This window comes from Strix uralensis, chromosome 7 (genome assembly GCF_047716275.1).
Source record: "Strix uralensis isolate ZFMK-TIS-50842 chromosome 7, bStrUra1, whole genome shotgun sequence".
Classification (NCBI taxonomy): domain Eukaryota; kingdom Metazoa; phylum Chordata; class Aves; order Strigiformes; family Strigidae; genus Strix; species Strix uralensis.
This window is the reverse complement of record NC_133978.1, coordinates 1,195,731-1,209,708: the sequence shown is the minus strand read 5'-3', so window position 1 is coordinate 1,209,708 and position 13,978 is coordinate 1,195,731. Positions and strand designations below refer to the sequence as shown.

General features: G+C 68.0%; 5 protein-coding genes across 7 annotated transcripts; 3 read left to right on the top strand and 2 right to left on the bottom strand.

Moving 5' to 3' along the window:
* The first annotated feature begins 1,044 nt into the window (after positions 1-1,044).
* PAOX (polyamine oxidase) lies at positions 1,045-3,893 on the top strand. Of its 2 annotated transcripts, XM_074874114.1 has the most exons (7): positions 1,045-1,192; positions 1,425-1,917; positions 1,998-2,197; positions 2,435-2,690; positions 2,908-3,020; positions 3,105-3,262; positions 3,721-3,893. In XM_074874114.1, the coding sequence occupies exons 1-7, from the start codon at positions 1,045-1,047 to the stop codon at positions 3,859-3,861; spliced, it is 1,509 nt and encodes a 502-aa protein (XP_074730215.1). In that variant the 3' UTR covers positions 3,862-3,893. The 2 variants fall into 2 exon arrangements, with proteins under 2 accessions (XP_074730215.1, XP_074730216.1); XM_074874115.1 differs by having other exon boundaries at positions 1,077-1,917; positions 1,983-2,197; positions 2,908-3,262.
* A 466-nt stretch (positions 3,894-4,359) lies between these two features.
* Positions 4,360-7,313, top strand: MTG1 (mitochondrial ribosome associated GTPase 1). Its single transcript, XM_074874117.1, has 11 exons — positions 4,360-4,511; positions 4,594-4,660; positions 5,017-5,119; positions 5,210-5,290; positions 5,573-5,629; positions 5,846-5,936; positions 6,052-6,113; positions 6,337-6,433; positions 6,657-6,738; positions 6,852-6,964; positions 7,082-7,313. Exons 1-11 carry the CDS (start codon positions 4,376-4,378, stop codon positions 7,177-7,179), a joined length of 987 nt encoding a protein of 328 aa, XP_074730218.1. The 5' UTR covers positions 4,360-4,375; the 3' UTR covers positions 7,180-7,313.
* Positions 7,314-7,571: 258 nt separating this feature from the next.
* On the bottom strand, positions 7,572-9,309 carry SPRN (shadow of prion protein). The gene is made up of 2 exons (XM_074874118.1): positions 8,967-9,309; positions 7,572-8,310 (listed from the first exon to the last, which is right to left on the bottom strand). Exon 2 carries the CDS (start codon positions 8,290-8,292, stop codon positions 7,885-7,887), a length of 408 nt encoding a protein of 135 aa, XP_074730219.1. The 5' UTR covers positions 8,293-8,310; positions 8,967-9,309; the 3' UTR covers positions 7,572-7,884.
* A 148-nt stretch (positions 9,310-9,457) lies between these two features.
* Positions 9,458-11,387, top strand: ECHS1 (enoyl-CoA hydratase, short chain 1). The gene is made up of 8 exons (XM_074874109.1): positions 9,458-9,592; positions 9,917-10,114; positions 10,191-10,318; positions 10,407-10,506; positions 10,613-10,717; positions 10,801-10,920; positions 11,012-11,079; positions 11,168-11,387. The coding sequence occupies exons 1-8, from the start codon at positions 9,490-9,492 to the stop codon at positions 11,231-11,233; spliced, it is 888 nt and encodes a 295-aa protein (XP_074730210.1). The 5' UTR covers positions 9,458-9,489; the 3' UTR covers positions 11,234-11,387.
* Positions 11,388-11,814: 427 nt separating this feature from the next.
* On the bottom strand, positions 11,815-13,182 carry PRAP1 (proline rich acidic protein 1). 2 transcript variants are annotated; one of them, XM_074874113.1, is made up of 4 exons: positions 13,101-13,182; positions 12,786-12,864; positions 12,615-12,673; positions 11,815-12,167 (listed from the first exon to the last, which is right to left on the bottom strand). In XM_074874113.1, the coding sequence occupies exons 1-4, from the start codon at positions 13,106-13,108 to the stop codon at positions 11,903-11,905; spliced, it is 411 nt and encodes a 136-aa protein (XP_074730214.1). In that variant the 5' UTR covers positions 13,109-13,182; the 3' UTR covers positions 11,815-11,902. The 2 variants fall into 2 exon arrangements, with proteins under 2 accessions (XP_074730214.1, XP_074730213.1); XM_074874112.1 differs by lacking the exon at positions 13,101-13,182 and having other exon boundaries at positions 12,786-13,038.
* Between the last annotated feature and the right edge of the window lie 796 nt (positions 13,183-13,978).

Sequence of the window (13,978 nt, the reverse complement as noted above, 5' to 3'; positions counted from 1 at the left end):
GCTGCTCGGCAGGGTGGCATGGCAGGTCCTGCCTGGGGGTCCCAGCTGGTAGCCCCGTGGTAGCCATGCCCCACCACCGCTGGGGTGGGCGGGAGGCAGGGACATCCCTCGGACAGTGCTGGGCAGGAATGATCACAGAATCCCAGAATCATCTCGGTTGGAAAAGCCCTTGAAGCGCCTCCAGTCCAACCATTAACCTCACACTGACTGTTCCCAACTCCACCAGATCCCTCAGCGCTGGCTCAACCCGACTCTTCAACCCCTCCAGGGATGGGGACTCCCCCCCTGCCCTGGGCAGCCCATTCCAGCGCCCAACAGCCCCTTCTGGAAAGAAATCCTTCCTAAGAGCCAGTCTGACCCTGCCCTGGCGCAGCTTGAGGCCATTCCCTCTTGTCCCGGCGCTTGTTTCTTGGCTCAAGAGACTCATCCCCCCTCTCTGCACCCTCCTTTCAGGGAGTTGTAGAGGGCAATGAGGTCTCCCCTCAGCCTCCTCTTCTCCAGACTAAACCCCCCCAGTTCCCTCAGCCGCTCCCCATCAGACCTGTGCTCCAGACCCTGCACCAGCTCCGTTGACCTTCTCTGGACACGCTCGAGTCATTCAATGGCCTTTTTGGAGTGAGGGGCCCAAAACTGAACCCACTCATCGAGGGGCGGCCTCCCCAGGGCCGAGCCCAGGGGTAAGATCCCTTCCTGGCAAAGAACCACCGGACACCCTCAGGGACGGAGAGTTTTATTCCTGCCCACGACACCTCGGAAGCGAGGGGCAGGCGGGAGCTCTGGGCTCCTCCTGCGCCCCGCCGGGCCAGGCAGCCCCGCCCCGGGGAGCCGCTGGTGCGGGCCGGGGAGAGGAGGAGGAGGGCGGCGAGGCGGTCCCCGGGCTGTCCCCGTCCCAGGAAGGGTCCCCGCTCCCAAACAGCCTCCTCCCGCCCCTCCACCTGCAGAGCCGGCGGGTTTTCGGTCCCTGACCCCCCGAGGAAACACCCCCCCGCGGTAGTCGCCGCCCCGGCGCCCTCCCGAGGCCCCGGCGGAGGGCCGGGCGAGGCCATGGAGCGCGGCGGCGGGCGGCGGGTGGTGGCGGTGGGCGCGGGGCTGGCGGGGCTGGCGGCGGCGCAGCGGCTCCGCGGTCACGGCTCCCTCCGCCTGCTGGAGGCGGCGGCCTGCGCCGGGGGCCGCGTCCGCACCCGCCCCTTCGGTACGGGACGGGGCACGGGGGGGGCCGGGGCCGGCCCAGGGAGCGCGGCGGGGCCGGGGGGGCTGTACGGCGGCGGGAGCTGCGCCTGAACGGGGGTGGCATGGGGGGGGGACCGGCAGGGGGGGTCCGCTGGCTCCAGCTGTTTTGGGGGGCACACAGGGTTGGGGGTCCTGCCACGTGTCTGCCTCGGGGTGACACCCCCCCCCACCCCTTGCTCCCTCTCTCCCCACAGCGTCGGGGCTGGCAGAAATGGGGGCGCACTGGATCCACGGCCCCTCACCAGGGAACCCCATCTTCTGCCTGGCCACCAGCTACGGCCTGCTGGGCCCGGAGGCTGCCCGCGAGGAGAACCAGCAGGCCGAGGCGGGGGGCCACCCCCCGCTGGCCTCCGTCACCTACAGCAGCTCCGGGAGGGCGCTGAGTCCCCAGGTGGTGAGCGAAGCCCACGACCTCTTCAACACCCTCCTGGCCTCCGCCCGTGCTTTTCAGGGGGCTGAGGAGCCACCGGCGCCCAGCGTGGGACAGTACTTGCGGGCAGAGATCGCCCGGAGGGTCCCCGCTCAGGCGGGGTGTGAGGAGGACGCGTGGCAGCTGCGGCTGGCCATCCTCGCTGCCTGCCTCAAGCTGGAGTGTTGCATCAGCGGGACCCACAGCATGGACTTGGTGGCCCTGGAGCCCTTTGGGGAGTACGTCTCCCTGCCCGGCCTGGACTGCACCTTCCCGGGGTAAGCGCAGGGCTCTGGAGGGGGACAGGGAAGAGCGTTTTGGGGAGGCCCCCTGTCCCCAGCAGCACCTCCTCCCACAGCGGCTACAGCAGCTTGCCTGATCGCATGGTCTCGGCTCTGCCGGAGGGCATCCTCCTGCTCAGCAAGGCCGTGAGGACCATCCAGTGGAGAGGGTCCTTCTGTGAGGAAGGGGATGAGACCAGGGATTTCCCTGTCCGGGTGGAGTGTGAGGACGGAGACACCTTCCTCGCCGACCACGTCATCGTCACCGTCCCGCTGGGTGAGGACACCAACCCCTTTCCTTGCCCTCCCTGTCCCCTCCAACCAGCTGGTGTGGTTGGAGACGGGCAGATGGAGGGCAGGGACTTGCCCAAACCCCTTCGCAGCCTCTCCTCTTGCAGCGGGGCTCTCTCCTGCAGTGGGAGAGGGGAGGCTGGGAAGGCAGAGTATCTCAGCCCCCGTGTAGGAGCCTGGTGAATAGAGCTGCCCCATCTTCTGCCCGATCCTCTGCCTGCAGGTTTCCTCAAGGAACACCACCAGAACTTCTTCCAGCCTCCCCTGCCCAAGCGGAAAGCAGAGGCCATTTGCCGCCTGGGTTTCGGCACCAACAACAAGATCTTCCTGGAGTTTGAGAAGCCTTTCTGGGAACCCCAGCAGCAGCTCCTCGAAGTGGTGTGGGAGGACGAGTCACCCCTCGAGGAGCCCAGCGCCGACCTGGAGGCCAACTGGTTCAAGAAGCTCATTGGCTTCGTGGTCCTCCAGCCACCGGAGCAGTATGTGACGGGAGGATCAGCAAAGGGGCATCGTGGCCGGGGGGGGCTCAGGCATCTTCCGGGCAGTGTGAAGGAGCATCTCGGTCCCGTCTGGAGCTTCAAAACATTCCTTGGGTCACTGGTGGCCCGTGAGGCAGCGGTGCTCCCAGGGCAGGGAGGGCACGGTGAGCAGCGGGAGGGCAGCAGGCAGCTCTCAAGCCCCATCTTCCCTCCCCAGGCACGGGCACGTCCTCTGCGGCTTCATCGCAGGGAAGGAGTCGGAGTACATGGAGACCCTGAGTGACGCAGAGGTGCTCAGCACCATGACGCGTGTTCTCCGCACGCTGACAGGTACCGCCCTCGTCACCCCAAACCCTCCCCCCAGGGAAACACATACCCGGATTTCTGGATCCCACCCAAAATCCATGCCTGCAGGGAACCCGTGCCTGCCCGCTCCCAGGAGCGTGCTGAGGTCCCAGTGGCACAGCGCTCCCTACACCCGGGGCTCCTACAGCTACGTGGCCGTCGGCAGCTCAGGGGATGACATTGATGTGCTGGCTCAGCCCCTGCCCGAGGAGCCAGAGGACCCCAGGGTAATTACTTTTGGCCCAGGGGATGCAGTAGCTGTGGGGGGAGTGGAAACCCCTAGGCACGGGGACTGACGGACAGGGGTGGGAACAGGACACAAGCCTTGAGGAGCACAGGGAGGTGGCATACCCCACTCCCACTTCACTCAGGGGTCACCGATACTCAGGTCACCAACCAACCCCCCCCTGACTGAGCTCGACAGCGGTGGGGGAAACCACATTTCCAGAAAATCTGGGGACACATAACTCCTCCCAACCACTTTCCAGCATCCTCACGGCAGGGGGTGGGTCTCTAAGGAAGGGAAGGTGCCCGCCCCTCGCTCTCTCCCTGGCTGCAGAGTGGGTCATGCATCCGTGGGGTGTCAAAGGGCAGGGAGATGAGGCTGGTTTAGTACGACCCAGTGTCCCCGCTGGGCTGGGGGAGGTGGCAGGCCCCCGGTGCTCACCTCCCGCCTCGCCGCCAGCCTCTGCAGCTCCTCTTCGCCGGCGAGGCCACCCACCGCACCTTCTACTCCACCACCCACGGGGCCCTGCTGTCGGGCTGGCGAGAGGCTGAGCGGCTCAACCAGCTCTTCGAGGCACCCAGCCCCGCTCCTCGGCTCTGAGGCGGGAAAATAAAGCCCGTGCTTCGCTGCCGGACAGCCTCATTTATTGGGAGACCTCCCCGGCAGAGGGACACGGAGGCTTCTGTCTCTCCGGGGGGATGCATGCGGCTCCTCGGCTCGGGTCTGGTGACGAAAAGGGGCTGCGGCGTTAGTACCAGTTGGTGCTGGAGATCAGGAAGCGGGTGTCGTCCAGCGGGGCCTGCGTCGGGCCTGGCTCCGGGGTGGGCTGAGGGGCTGGGGGCGGTGGGGGCGCGGGTTGGGGAGCAGGCCCCGCGGCACGGGGCGTGCCGGGTCCGGCGGGGGACACGCCGCCGGACCCGGCACCCCCCATGCCTCCAGGCCGCACCGTCGGGCCCCCTGTAGGCCCCACAGGCCCCGTAGGCCGCGGCGCCGCCATCTTGCCCGCTGAGGGGAAGGCCCCGCCTGCCACCGGCTCGCGCGCGACCTGCGCCATGATCCCCGCGCGTCGCGCCAGATGTGATGCAGCGGGAGGGGCGGTGCCGCCGCCGCCATCATGCGCGGGTGGGCGGGAGCGCTGCGGGCAGCCGTGACCGGGCCCGGGCCCGGGCCGGTGTGTGGCGGGTTCCGGGAGCGCTTTGATTTTGGCGGCCGTGATGTGGTCTCCTGGTTCCCAGGGCATATGGCGAAAGGTGAGGGGTGGGAGCTGACGCGCACACACGCATCCGCCCTCCCGGCTGCTGCTGCCGCCGCTCACCCAGCGCTGTGTTGCAGGCCTGCGGCAGATGCGGTCCTCCCTGCGGCGCGCCGACTGCCTCATCGAGGTGCACGACGCTCGCATATCCTCCGGCACGGCTCTTCATCCCTCCCGGGGCAGCAGGAGCCGGGACCCCGTGCCCTGCACCGGTCTCGTCCCCCCCCCTCCGTCCCCGTGTGCCTCAGTCTACCTCCAGGCCGCCCCCTTGTCCCGCTCCCGTGCCCCTTGTCCCGCTCCCGTGCCCCTTGTCCCGCTCCCGTGCCGCTTGTCCCGCTCCCGTGCCGCTTGTCCCGCTCCCGTGCCGCTTGTCCCGCTCCCGTGCCCCTCTCCAGCTCTGCACCAGCCCCATCAACTCTTTTCCCCGCCCTCCCTCCCAGCCCGTCCCTCCGGTACCTGTTCCCACACCAGCGCACAGTCACTCTCCTTAGTGGCACTCACATCCCGCTGTCCGGCCGCAATCCCATGCTGCAGGAGGCACTGGGCATCCGCCCACACATCCTGGTGCTGAACAAGATGGACCTGGCAGATCCCCACCGGCAGCCGGTGAGCGCTGGGGCAGGGCTGGCTGGCTGGCTGGGGGTCCCCAAGTCACTGCAGGCAGGTACCATCAATGCCTGTGCCTGTCCCCTTCAGGCCATCCTGGAGCAGCTGAAGCAGCAGGGATGCTCACATGTTGTCTTCACTGACTGCCAGCATGATGGCAACGTCAAGAAGGTAATGGGCCAGTAGCCCTTTGCCCAGCCCTGCTCCTCACTGCTGGCAGCTAGGGGCCGTGCACCACTCTCCAAGCCCCATGGAGAGCTGCAGTGCTCTGCTGTGAGGAGGTCCCGCTGGCTGGTCCGCACTGATCTTCATCCCCAGTTTACCCGAGGCACCCCATCCTCTGCTTGGCCTCCATTTTGTGCATCCTCCTGACACAGTGTCCTCCGAGCAAGTGGCTGCTGCCAGCCTGGGCACAGAGCTGTGGTTACAGCCCTTCTCCGTGTTTCTCTGCAGATCGTTCCCCTGGTTGCCAAGCTGGTGAGCAACAGCCCACGGTACCACAGGGCTGAGGTGAGACGCGGCAGCAAGGCTGCCGGTGTGTGCGCAGGGAGTCAGGGTGGCTGTCTGCAGGTCACCTCCCCCTTGAGCTGGAGGGACAAGGCTGCTCTTACGCGTGCCATAAGCGCTGGCAAACGCCGGGTTGTTTCGCTGTTGCGGCTGCCTGTCGCTCCTGGGGTGGGTGGCCCATAACTGGCTGCTCCCTGCCTGGGTCCTCCTCACTTCCAGAACACCGAGTACAGCATCCTAGTGATCGGCGTGCCCAACGTGGGCAAGTCCTCGCTCATCAACTCCCTGCGGAGGCTGCATCTCAAGAAGGGTATTTCTCAAGAAGAGCTCCTGGGCTCAGGGAGGAGCTGCTGGCGCAGCCGTGGAGTGGGCGGCAGGGCAGAGTGTCGCTTGCTTCCCTGACTGTGTCTCTCCTTTTCCCGAAGGGAAAGCCACCGCAGTTGGTGGCGAGCCAGGCATCACCAAGGCAGTGCTGACCAGAATCCAGGTACCGTCCCCACGATGCAGCCAGCTGGGTGGGTGCTTGCTTCTGCCTCCCCACATCCTCTCACAGGAGTTCTGGAAAGCCTCGAGGCACGCAGAGCTGATCTCAAAGGGTTGCTCGAGTCCCCTTTCCAGCAATGCCTTAACCAAAGAGTTCAATGCCTTGCTTGTTAGCTGTGTCAGAGTCTGCGGTGCTAATTACTAAGCCGTGCCTCCCCCTGTCCCAGGTCAGCGAGAAGCCCCTGATGTACCTGGTGGACACACCTGGCTTGCTGCCCCCGAGGCTGGGGGACGTGGAGATGGGCATGAAGCTGGCGCTGTGCGGTGAGGTGGAGGCTGTGGCTGGGGGGGTACTCCCCAAATGTGGCTTCAAGCCCCTGCTGGGGGTGGTACCTAAGGCTGGGGTGGGAGTCTGCTGTTCACAGCCCCCTCCCCCAGGCCAGTGCGTGCTGTCTGGGTGCCCACGGGTGACACGTGGACAGCAGGAGGGGTGGCCCGGGCTCTGAGCAGGGCTGGGGAGAGCTAGGGCTTGACCCTTTTTTCCCAGGAGCCATCCGTGACCACCTGGTGGGGGAGGACATCATGGCTGACTACCTCCTGTACACCCTGAACAAGTGGCAGCAGTTTGGGTGAGCTGGCGGGGGAACCAGGGAGGGGGGTGGAGAAGGTGCCCCCAGGGAATTGGGGTTGGGGGGTGGGGGGGAAGCAATGCCGGCGGGGTGTGAGCCGCCTCCTTTGGCAGGTACACGCAGCGCTACGGGCTGGCTGCACCCTGCGATGACATTGAGCCCGTGCTGAAGCAGGTGGCCCTCACCCTGGGCAGGACGCAGAAGGTGAAGGTGCTGACAGGCACAGGTGAGTGCTTGGGGGGGTGGAATCTGCTGATTGGGGTGCAGGGACCAGGCTTTTGGGGGTCCCAGGGCGGCTCCAGGCTGCGCTGACACCTTCCACACCCACCACCCCCATCTCCAGGGAACGTCAACGTGACGATGCTCGACTACCCAGCCGCTGCCTGCAAGTTCCTGCGGGATTTCCGGGCGGGACGCCTGGGCAGGGTGACGCTGGACTGACACCCGTCCCCCGGGGGAGAGGCACTGCCTGCAGCTGTGCGGGCAGGGGACACCCCAGTGCCCCATGGGGCTGGGGCCACCTTGGCACAGAGCTCTGGTGTGTGATTAAAGTGGCTGTGCCAGGGTGACCACCAGTTTCGGACCCTGGGCTGCTGCAAGGGGCCGGGGGTTACAGGATGGCCGCGGTGGGGGGCGAGGCTGCGCCGTGGTGGCTGCGCCGTGGTTTCGCCACGCAGGGCGACATGCTCCGCAGGGAGCCGTTTCCTCGCTGCAGACTTGGGCCTCTCTGGGCCCTTCATCCCGAAATAAAACCTCCATGGGGGCAGGGTGCCAGGGCGGTGGCCATCCCAGGGTCCCCGTCCTGTGTCCCTCCCCCTGCATCCAGCCACACCTGCTTTCTGCCCAGCTTTATTGCCACCTCCTCGTCCTCCAAACGCTGCGAGACCCCCGTACAGAGGCACGGCACGAACGGGGCACCTGGGCCAGCGGGGTTTGGCACAGGGTGGGGGGGAAGGGAGCGGAGGGGCTTCCCGTGGGGTCCTGCCCCAGCGGCGGCAGGTAACGGGGTGAGGCCGGACGCTGGATGGGCGCAGCCCTGGGGGGCCACTGCTAGCCCAGGGGGGGTGGGCCGAGCCCCGGGGCGGGGGCGGCTGGTCCTTGCGGCACCAGTAGCTGCACCAGGCACAGGCTGGTCCCCTGAAACCATCAGCGGCGGAGGATGGCGGCCAAGGGGCAGAGCCAGGAGGCAGCCCAGCCCGGCGGTGGGTCCCGGGCAGGTGCGGCGGAGGTCCAGGCGGCGGCCGTCCAGTTGCCATCGCGGTACTCGACGCCGTCTCCCGCTTCCAGCCCGCTGGCCAGCCGGGGCTGGCGCAGGGCGGCCCCCGCCGCCACGCCAGCTGCTGCTCCCGCAGCCGCCGCCCCCGCCACCCGCAGGGCCGCCCCGGCCGAGCCGTAGCGGGGTGCTGCCGCCTTCACCCGGCTGCGGGTGGCCCCCCGGGCCCCACCGCGGGCGGCCCCCCGGGCCCCGCCGCGCCCGCCCTTGCCGGCCGCTGTGTCGCAGAAGGCGGCAGCCAGCAGCATCAGCGCCCAGCACGCCGCTGCGCTCCGCCGCATCCCGCCGCTGGGCCGCACCTGGGCACAAGGAGAGCCCCCAGGCGCTCAGGCACGGCCCGCAGGCACACGCGCGTGTGGATGGGGCGTAGCCTCGCACACCTGCGTGCAGCCATGGGCACACGCAGGAAGCGCGGGCGGGACCGTGCATGCGGGCAGCATGCGTGTGTTTGGGGCGTGCGTTGCTCATGCATGTGTGTCGAGTCACACGTGTGACAGCCCGTGGGTTGCATAAACACGGCCTCCCCCCGGCCAGTGTGCTCTTGCACGTGCTTGCGCGCCTGGCGACACGCATCAACACGCGCCTGCGCGGGCGGTGCTTGCACACCCCTGCGCAAGCCGCGTGCGCCCGTGTGCTCCCGCACGTGCCCCTCAGCCCGCCCGTGCACAGCTCACACGCGTGCACGCGCACCCGTGCAAGGCTCGCGGGCACACTTGCACGCGCCCCGCCGGGGAGGACGCAGCCGCCCGTGGTGCGCGCGCGCGCTTGCACGCTGCTCACGCGCGTCCCTCGGGCATGGCTGTGCACACGCGCGTGTTGCACGCCACCCTCCCCCCCCCCCGCCCCCGTGGCACCACGCACGCGTGCCCGCGCACGGCCGCGGGGCACATTCCCAGGCCCCCCCGCACACGAACACACGCGCACCAACCCCCCCCGCACCGCCCGCGGGGCTCACCGGGCCCGGGGCTGCCGCCGCGCTCGCTCCGCTCCGCTCCTCCCCGGCCGCGCTCCCGCCGCCGCGCTCCCGCCGCCGGCAGTCTCCCCCCCCCCCCTGGACTCCACGCGCGGGGCCGCGCGGCGGCGGCGGGGAGGAGGGGGGGAGCGGGACGGCGCCGGGGGGGCCGCCCGTGGCGATGCGCGCAGCTGCGGGAGGCGGCGGGGGAGCGCGCACACCCCCCACCCCCGTCCCCCGCCGTCCCGCCCCACGGCGCCCCTGAGCTCCTCTCAGCCCGTCCCCGCCGGCTCCGCTCGTGTCCCGCCGCGCGGGGGCCCCTCGCCCGCGGCCTCCGCCCACGGGCCGGGCGCGGGGGGACCCACGGCGGCGCCCGCGGGAGCGGCCCGGCCCCGCCCCCACCGCCTGCCTCGGCCAATGGGGGCGGCGCGATGGGGGGCGGGGTCGCCTCCGCCAATGGGCGCGGGGCGGGGCGGGGCGTCCGCGGGCAGCGGGAAGGGGCGGGGCCTCTCCGACGCGCTCCGCCATGGCCGCCGCTCTGCGCGCGCTCCTCCGCCCCGCCGCGCGCCGCCGCGCGCTCCCCCCGCCGCCGCCACGCCCCCTCCTCGGGGCGCGGGCCTGCAGCGCCGGTGAGCGGGGCACCGGGGGGGGGGGAGGGAAGCGCCCGGGGGACAGCCCGGACCGCGCAACCGCATCCCGGCACCGCGCACCGGCCCGGCACAGGCGCGTCACCGGGCTGCGCCTGCCCGGGTCAGGCCTCGCACCGGGGATTCCCCGCGAGCCGTGGGGGTGACGTCCCGCTGGCTGCCGGTCACCGTTGGCACGGGCCCGCCGCCCTGAAGGTCGCCTTAAAATAGCACCGGGCCGCGGGGCGGGGCGGAGGGGGACGGTGTCTCAGCCGGCGGCAGGCAGCCGGTCGCCTAACGGGCCGGTGTCGGGGGGGCGGCGGGCAGGGGCCCCGTTCCAGTACCTGTCGGTGCAGAAGACGGGGGCGCGGCAGAGCGTGGGCCTGATCCAGCTGAACCGGCCGCAAGCGCTCAACGCCCTCTGCGAGGGGCTGATGCAGGAGCTGCGGCGGGCGCTGGGGGCCCTGGAGAAGGACCCGCAGGTGGGCGCCATCGTCATCACCGGCAGCCAGAAAGCCTTCGCAGGTAGGGCGGGGCACCCCTCCCCACCCCGGGGTTTTGGGGGGTGGGTGTCGGTGTTGCACCCCGTTTCCCTTTGCAGCCGGCGCGGACATCAAGGAGATGCAGAGTAAAACCTTCCAGGAGTGCTACAGCGGCGGCTTCCTTGCCGGCTGGGACAAGGTGTCTCTTGTCCGCAAACCCATCATCGCCGCGGTCAATGGCTACGCCGTGAGTGTCCCCCCGCCCCCAGTGTCTCCCCACACCCCCCAGTTCAGCCCCAGCATCCCCTGACCCCCCTCTTCCTCCCCTGCTGCAGCTGGGCGGTGGGTGTGAGCTGGCCATGATGTGTGACATCATCTATGCCGGGGAGAAAGCGCAGTTTGGGCAACCTGAAATCCTGCTGGGGACCATCCCAGGTGAGCAGGGGCACCCGCCAAGGGGGGCCCATCCCGGCCGGAGCAGGGACAGCGAGGACACCCCGGTGTCCCTCTCTGCACCTTTCCCTTCCCCGCGTGGCTGCAGGTGCCGGAGGGACGCAGAGGTTGACCAGGGCAGTGGGGAAGTCGCTGGCCATGGAGATGGTTCTAACTGGGGACCGGATTTCGGCAGCGGAGGCGAAGGAGGCAGGTGGGGACATGCGCCAGTGCTGGCGCTGCGGGGGTCCGGTGGGGAGCCCACCCTCACCCGCCACCTCCCACCGCCCGTCCTAGGTCTGGTCAGCAAGGTCTTCCCCGTGGAGAAGCTGCTGGACGCGGCCATCAGCTGTGCTGAGAAGATTGCCAGCAACTCCAAGCTGGTGACCGCCATGGCGAAGGAGTCGGTCAACGCCGGTAGGAGGGGCTGAGGGTCCAGCCGGGAGCCCCGCCGGGGGGGCTGCGGGGCCAGGCAGTGGGGTCCCCCCAACTTCTCCCTTGCTCTCAGCCTTCGAGACAACGCTGGCGGAGGGAACCAGAACGGAGAAGCGACTTTTTTACGCCACCTTCGCCACGGTGAGGAGAGGGCTCAACCCTGTTGCTGGCAGGGAGGATGACAGGGCTGCCGCAGCCCCCCCCAACCTCACGTCTCCGCTCCTCGCAGGACGACCGCAAGGAGGGGATGACGGCGTTTGTGGAGAAGCGCAAGGCGAACTTCACCGACAGCTAAGCCTGGGGTGGTGGGGGTCCCCGCGGCCGCCTGCTGCCCATCAGCCGTCCCGTGGAGGGGGTCCAGGAGCTGGCGGCGAGCAGTACTCGCCCAGGGTGAGACGCCCAGCAGCAGGGACCACCTTTGCCATCGCTATTAAAAGGTTTCCCTGGCACTGCTGGGAGATGGGGCATCCTTGCTGTGGGGCCCCACCGAGCTGGGAACTGTTGGGGTTCACTGAGACCCCCCACTGCTCCGTTCCATCGTGCTGCTTTCCAGTGCTGGGCTGGGCAGGAGTAGCCTTGTGGAGCAATAGGGCCGTGTGTCCCCTGGGGACACTTCTTGTCCCTGCGGTACCTTCTTGGGCACAACATTGATGGGCTGAGTTTGTCTGGCCTCAGCCCCACCTGGGCTGAACCGAGGCCGGGGTCATGGGCTGAGTCCCCCACCCCAAGGCGTCATCCTGACCTGCTTGGGGTCTTGGAGCAAGCCCAGGGAGGGGGATCCCCCAGATCTGGGGGCCCTGCACTTAGCAATAGGTTTCTGGCAGCAATGAGGAGCCCACCAGGACGTGGAGGGGTGAATGGGTTTATTGTGGGGACTCAAGGGTGGGGTGGGAGGGACAAGTCCCCTGGGGAAGCCCTAGGGGTGGCTCCCTCCCCTCACGTTGCAGCCCAGGCACTGATCTGCTCAGCCATGGTGGAGATGATCACGGTCCTCCTCCAGGCCACTCTGCACCTCCAGGGACAGTGTCCGGGGCAGCCCGTGGGCATCGTCCTCCCTGGCATCATCCTGGGGGTGGTGGAGGTGGTCGCGGTCCTCCTCAGGTCCCGCCTGGGCTTGGCGGGGGCCCCATTGAGCCCAGGCACTGCTGGAGAAGACCTTTATACCTGGTTGCAGCCCATTGGAGGTCTCACCCTCCTCCAGCGGCTCCACGGCTCCTACACCCAGGATGCTGGAAGAGGAAAGGTTGCAGTGTGTCAGGGTTACTAAATATCCCCCTGCCCCAAGGGAATCCTACTCCATCAGGGTGCAGGGACCCTGGTGAGGCACCTCCCCCTCCAGGAGGCTGCAATTAGGATTTCTGGGGAAAAAACGGGCTAATTTAGCCGCTTATCCTGCGAATGAGCTGGATGGGTCCGGGACGTTGGTGCCACAGCGCCTGCAGCTCCCCACCGCCACCAGCAAAAGGAAACCTGCCAGGGCTCGATGCTCAGAGAGTTTGGGTGATCTGGGGGGAAGATGGAGATGGAAGCCCCTTGATTTTGGGGGGGGGGGGCACAAAGCAACGAAGGAAATTTATCCCCCCCTGAAACGCTTTATGTTTTGGGGTGTTGCTTTGTTGGTTTTTACAAGCCAGATGCAGGTGCCTGAAGGTGCGGGGAACGCGGCCACCTCTTACGTTTCCTTGGCCAAATCCTGCTTGGTGGCCAGGTCCTCCCACTCAGTGTCGCTCGGAGCCTGTGGGGAGAGAGGAGGGTTCCGGGGGGGTGACACAGATCACGCATGTGTCTCCCTGTGCCAGTTCATCAGGCAGGGCAGCAGGAGGGCGAGGAGGAGAGCGGGGGCTCACCTGGGCGCCTCCGGGTGCGGGCAGGAGGAGAGCAGCACCCAGCAGGACGGTGATGCTGCAGAGCCGCGTGGCTCTCGGGCTGGCAGAGAGATGACAGAGGAGCCACACTGGCAGGCGCTGTGTTGGCTGTTGCCTGCCCGCACCCATTCTGCAGAGTGCCGGCCTGTGCCCACAGCTCCTGCCTATGCCCACAGTCCCAGCCTACACCCTGTGCCTGCACCCACAGCTCCCTCCTGACCCCCAGCACCCACCCCTGCCCACACTGACCCCCCCGTGCCCTCTGGTGCTGCCCGCTGGGGCCAGGCAGGGACGTACCGCTCCATGGCTGCCTTCCGTGGGCCGCCCGGCCTTTGCCCCGCACTTTGCCCGCCGGCGGGTGCGGCCGCTCCCAGGGCTGCCCGTCCCACGCATCCTGGGTGGTGCTGCCGGCGCTGCCTGGGGGAAGCGGGCCGTGGGATTATCTCTGCCATGCAGCAGGGTGCGTGTTCCCTCTGTGCACCGGGACACGTGCAACCTCCCCGTGCACCCAGACACTGCAATCCCCTCGCACCAGGGCACGTGTGTCTCCCCGTGCACCACGGCTTATGCATCCCCATCTTTGACAAAGCGAACAGCTGTGTTTCTGATCTCTGATTAAGTGAACTGAGCAGGAGCAGGAGCAGGGACCAGCTAAAAGCCTCCTCAGAGCAGACATTCACTGAGCCTTGCTGTGTTACATAAATAAGGTTTGTTAGAGCACGGCCTGGCCGTTGCAAGCAGTGGATGTCAGAAGGGAAGAAGATGAGGCAGCTTTAGTTCGGAGTGTGGTTTAGTTGGAAGGGACCTTCCAGGATCATCGAGTCCAACCCCCCCCGCCACGGGCAGGGACACCTTCCACTAGAGCATGTTGCTCAAAGCCCCATCCAACCTGGCCTTGAGCTGCAGAAAAGCACAAGCTTTTCTAACTTGTTGGAAGCTGAAGAGCTGGATTCACCCCCTGAAATCAAACCGCGATGGGGTGACAGCTGCAGCAACACATCCGGGCGGAAGGCCTCTCCAAGGAGATGGATTGCCCCAGAGCCCCCAGGGGGGATGGAGAAGGTGGTCCAGGCAAGATAGGCAGGGGATTGAAGAGGCAAGCGGTGCCTGCAACCTGCCAGTACAGGCAGATGTCTCCCGGGAGGCTGCCAGGGCACAGGCGTTTGCTGAGCAGT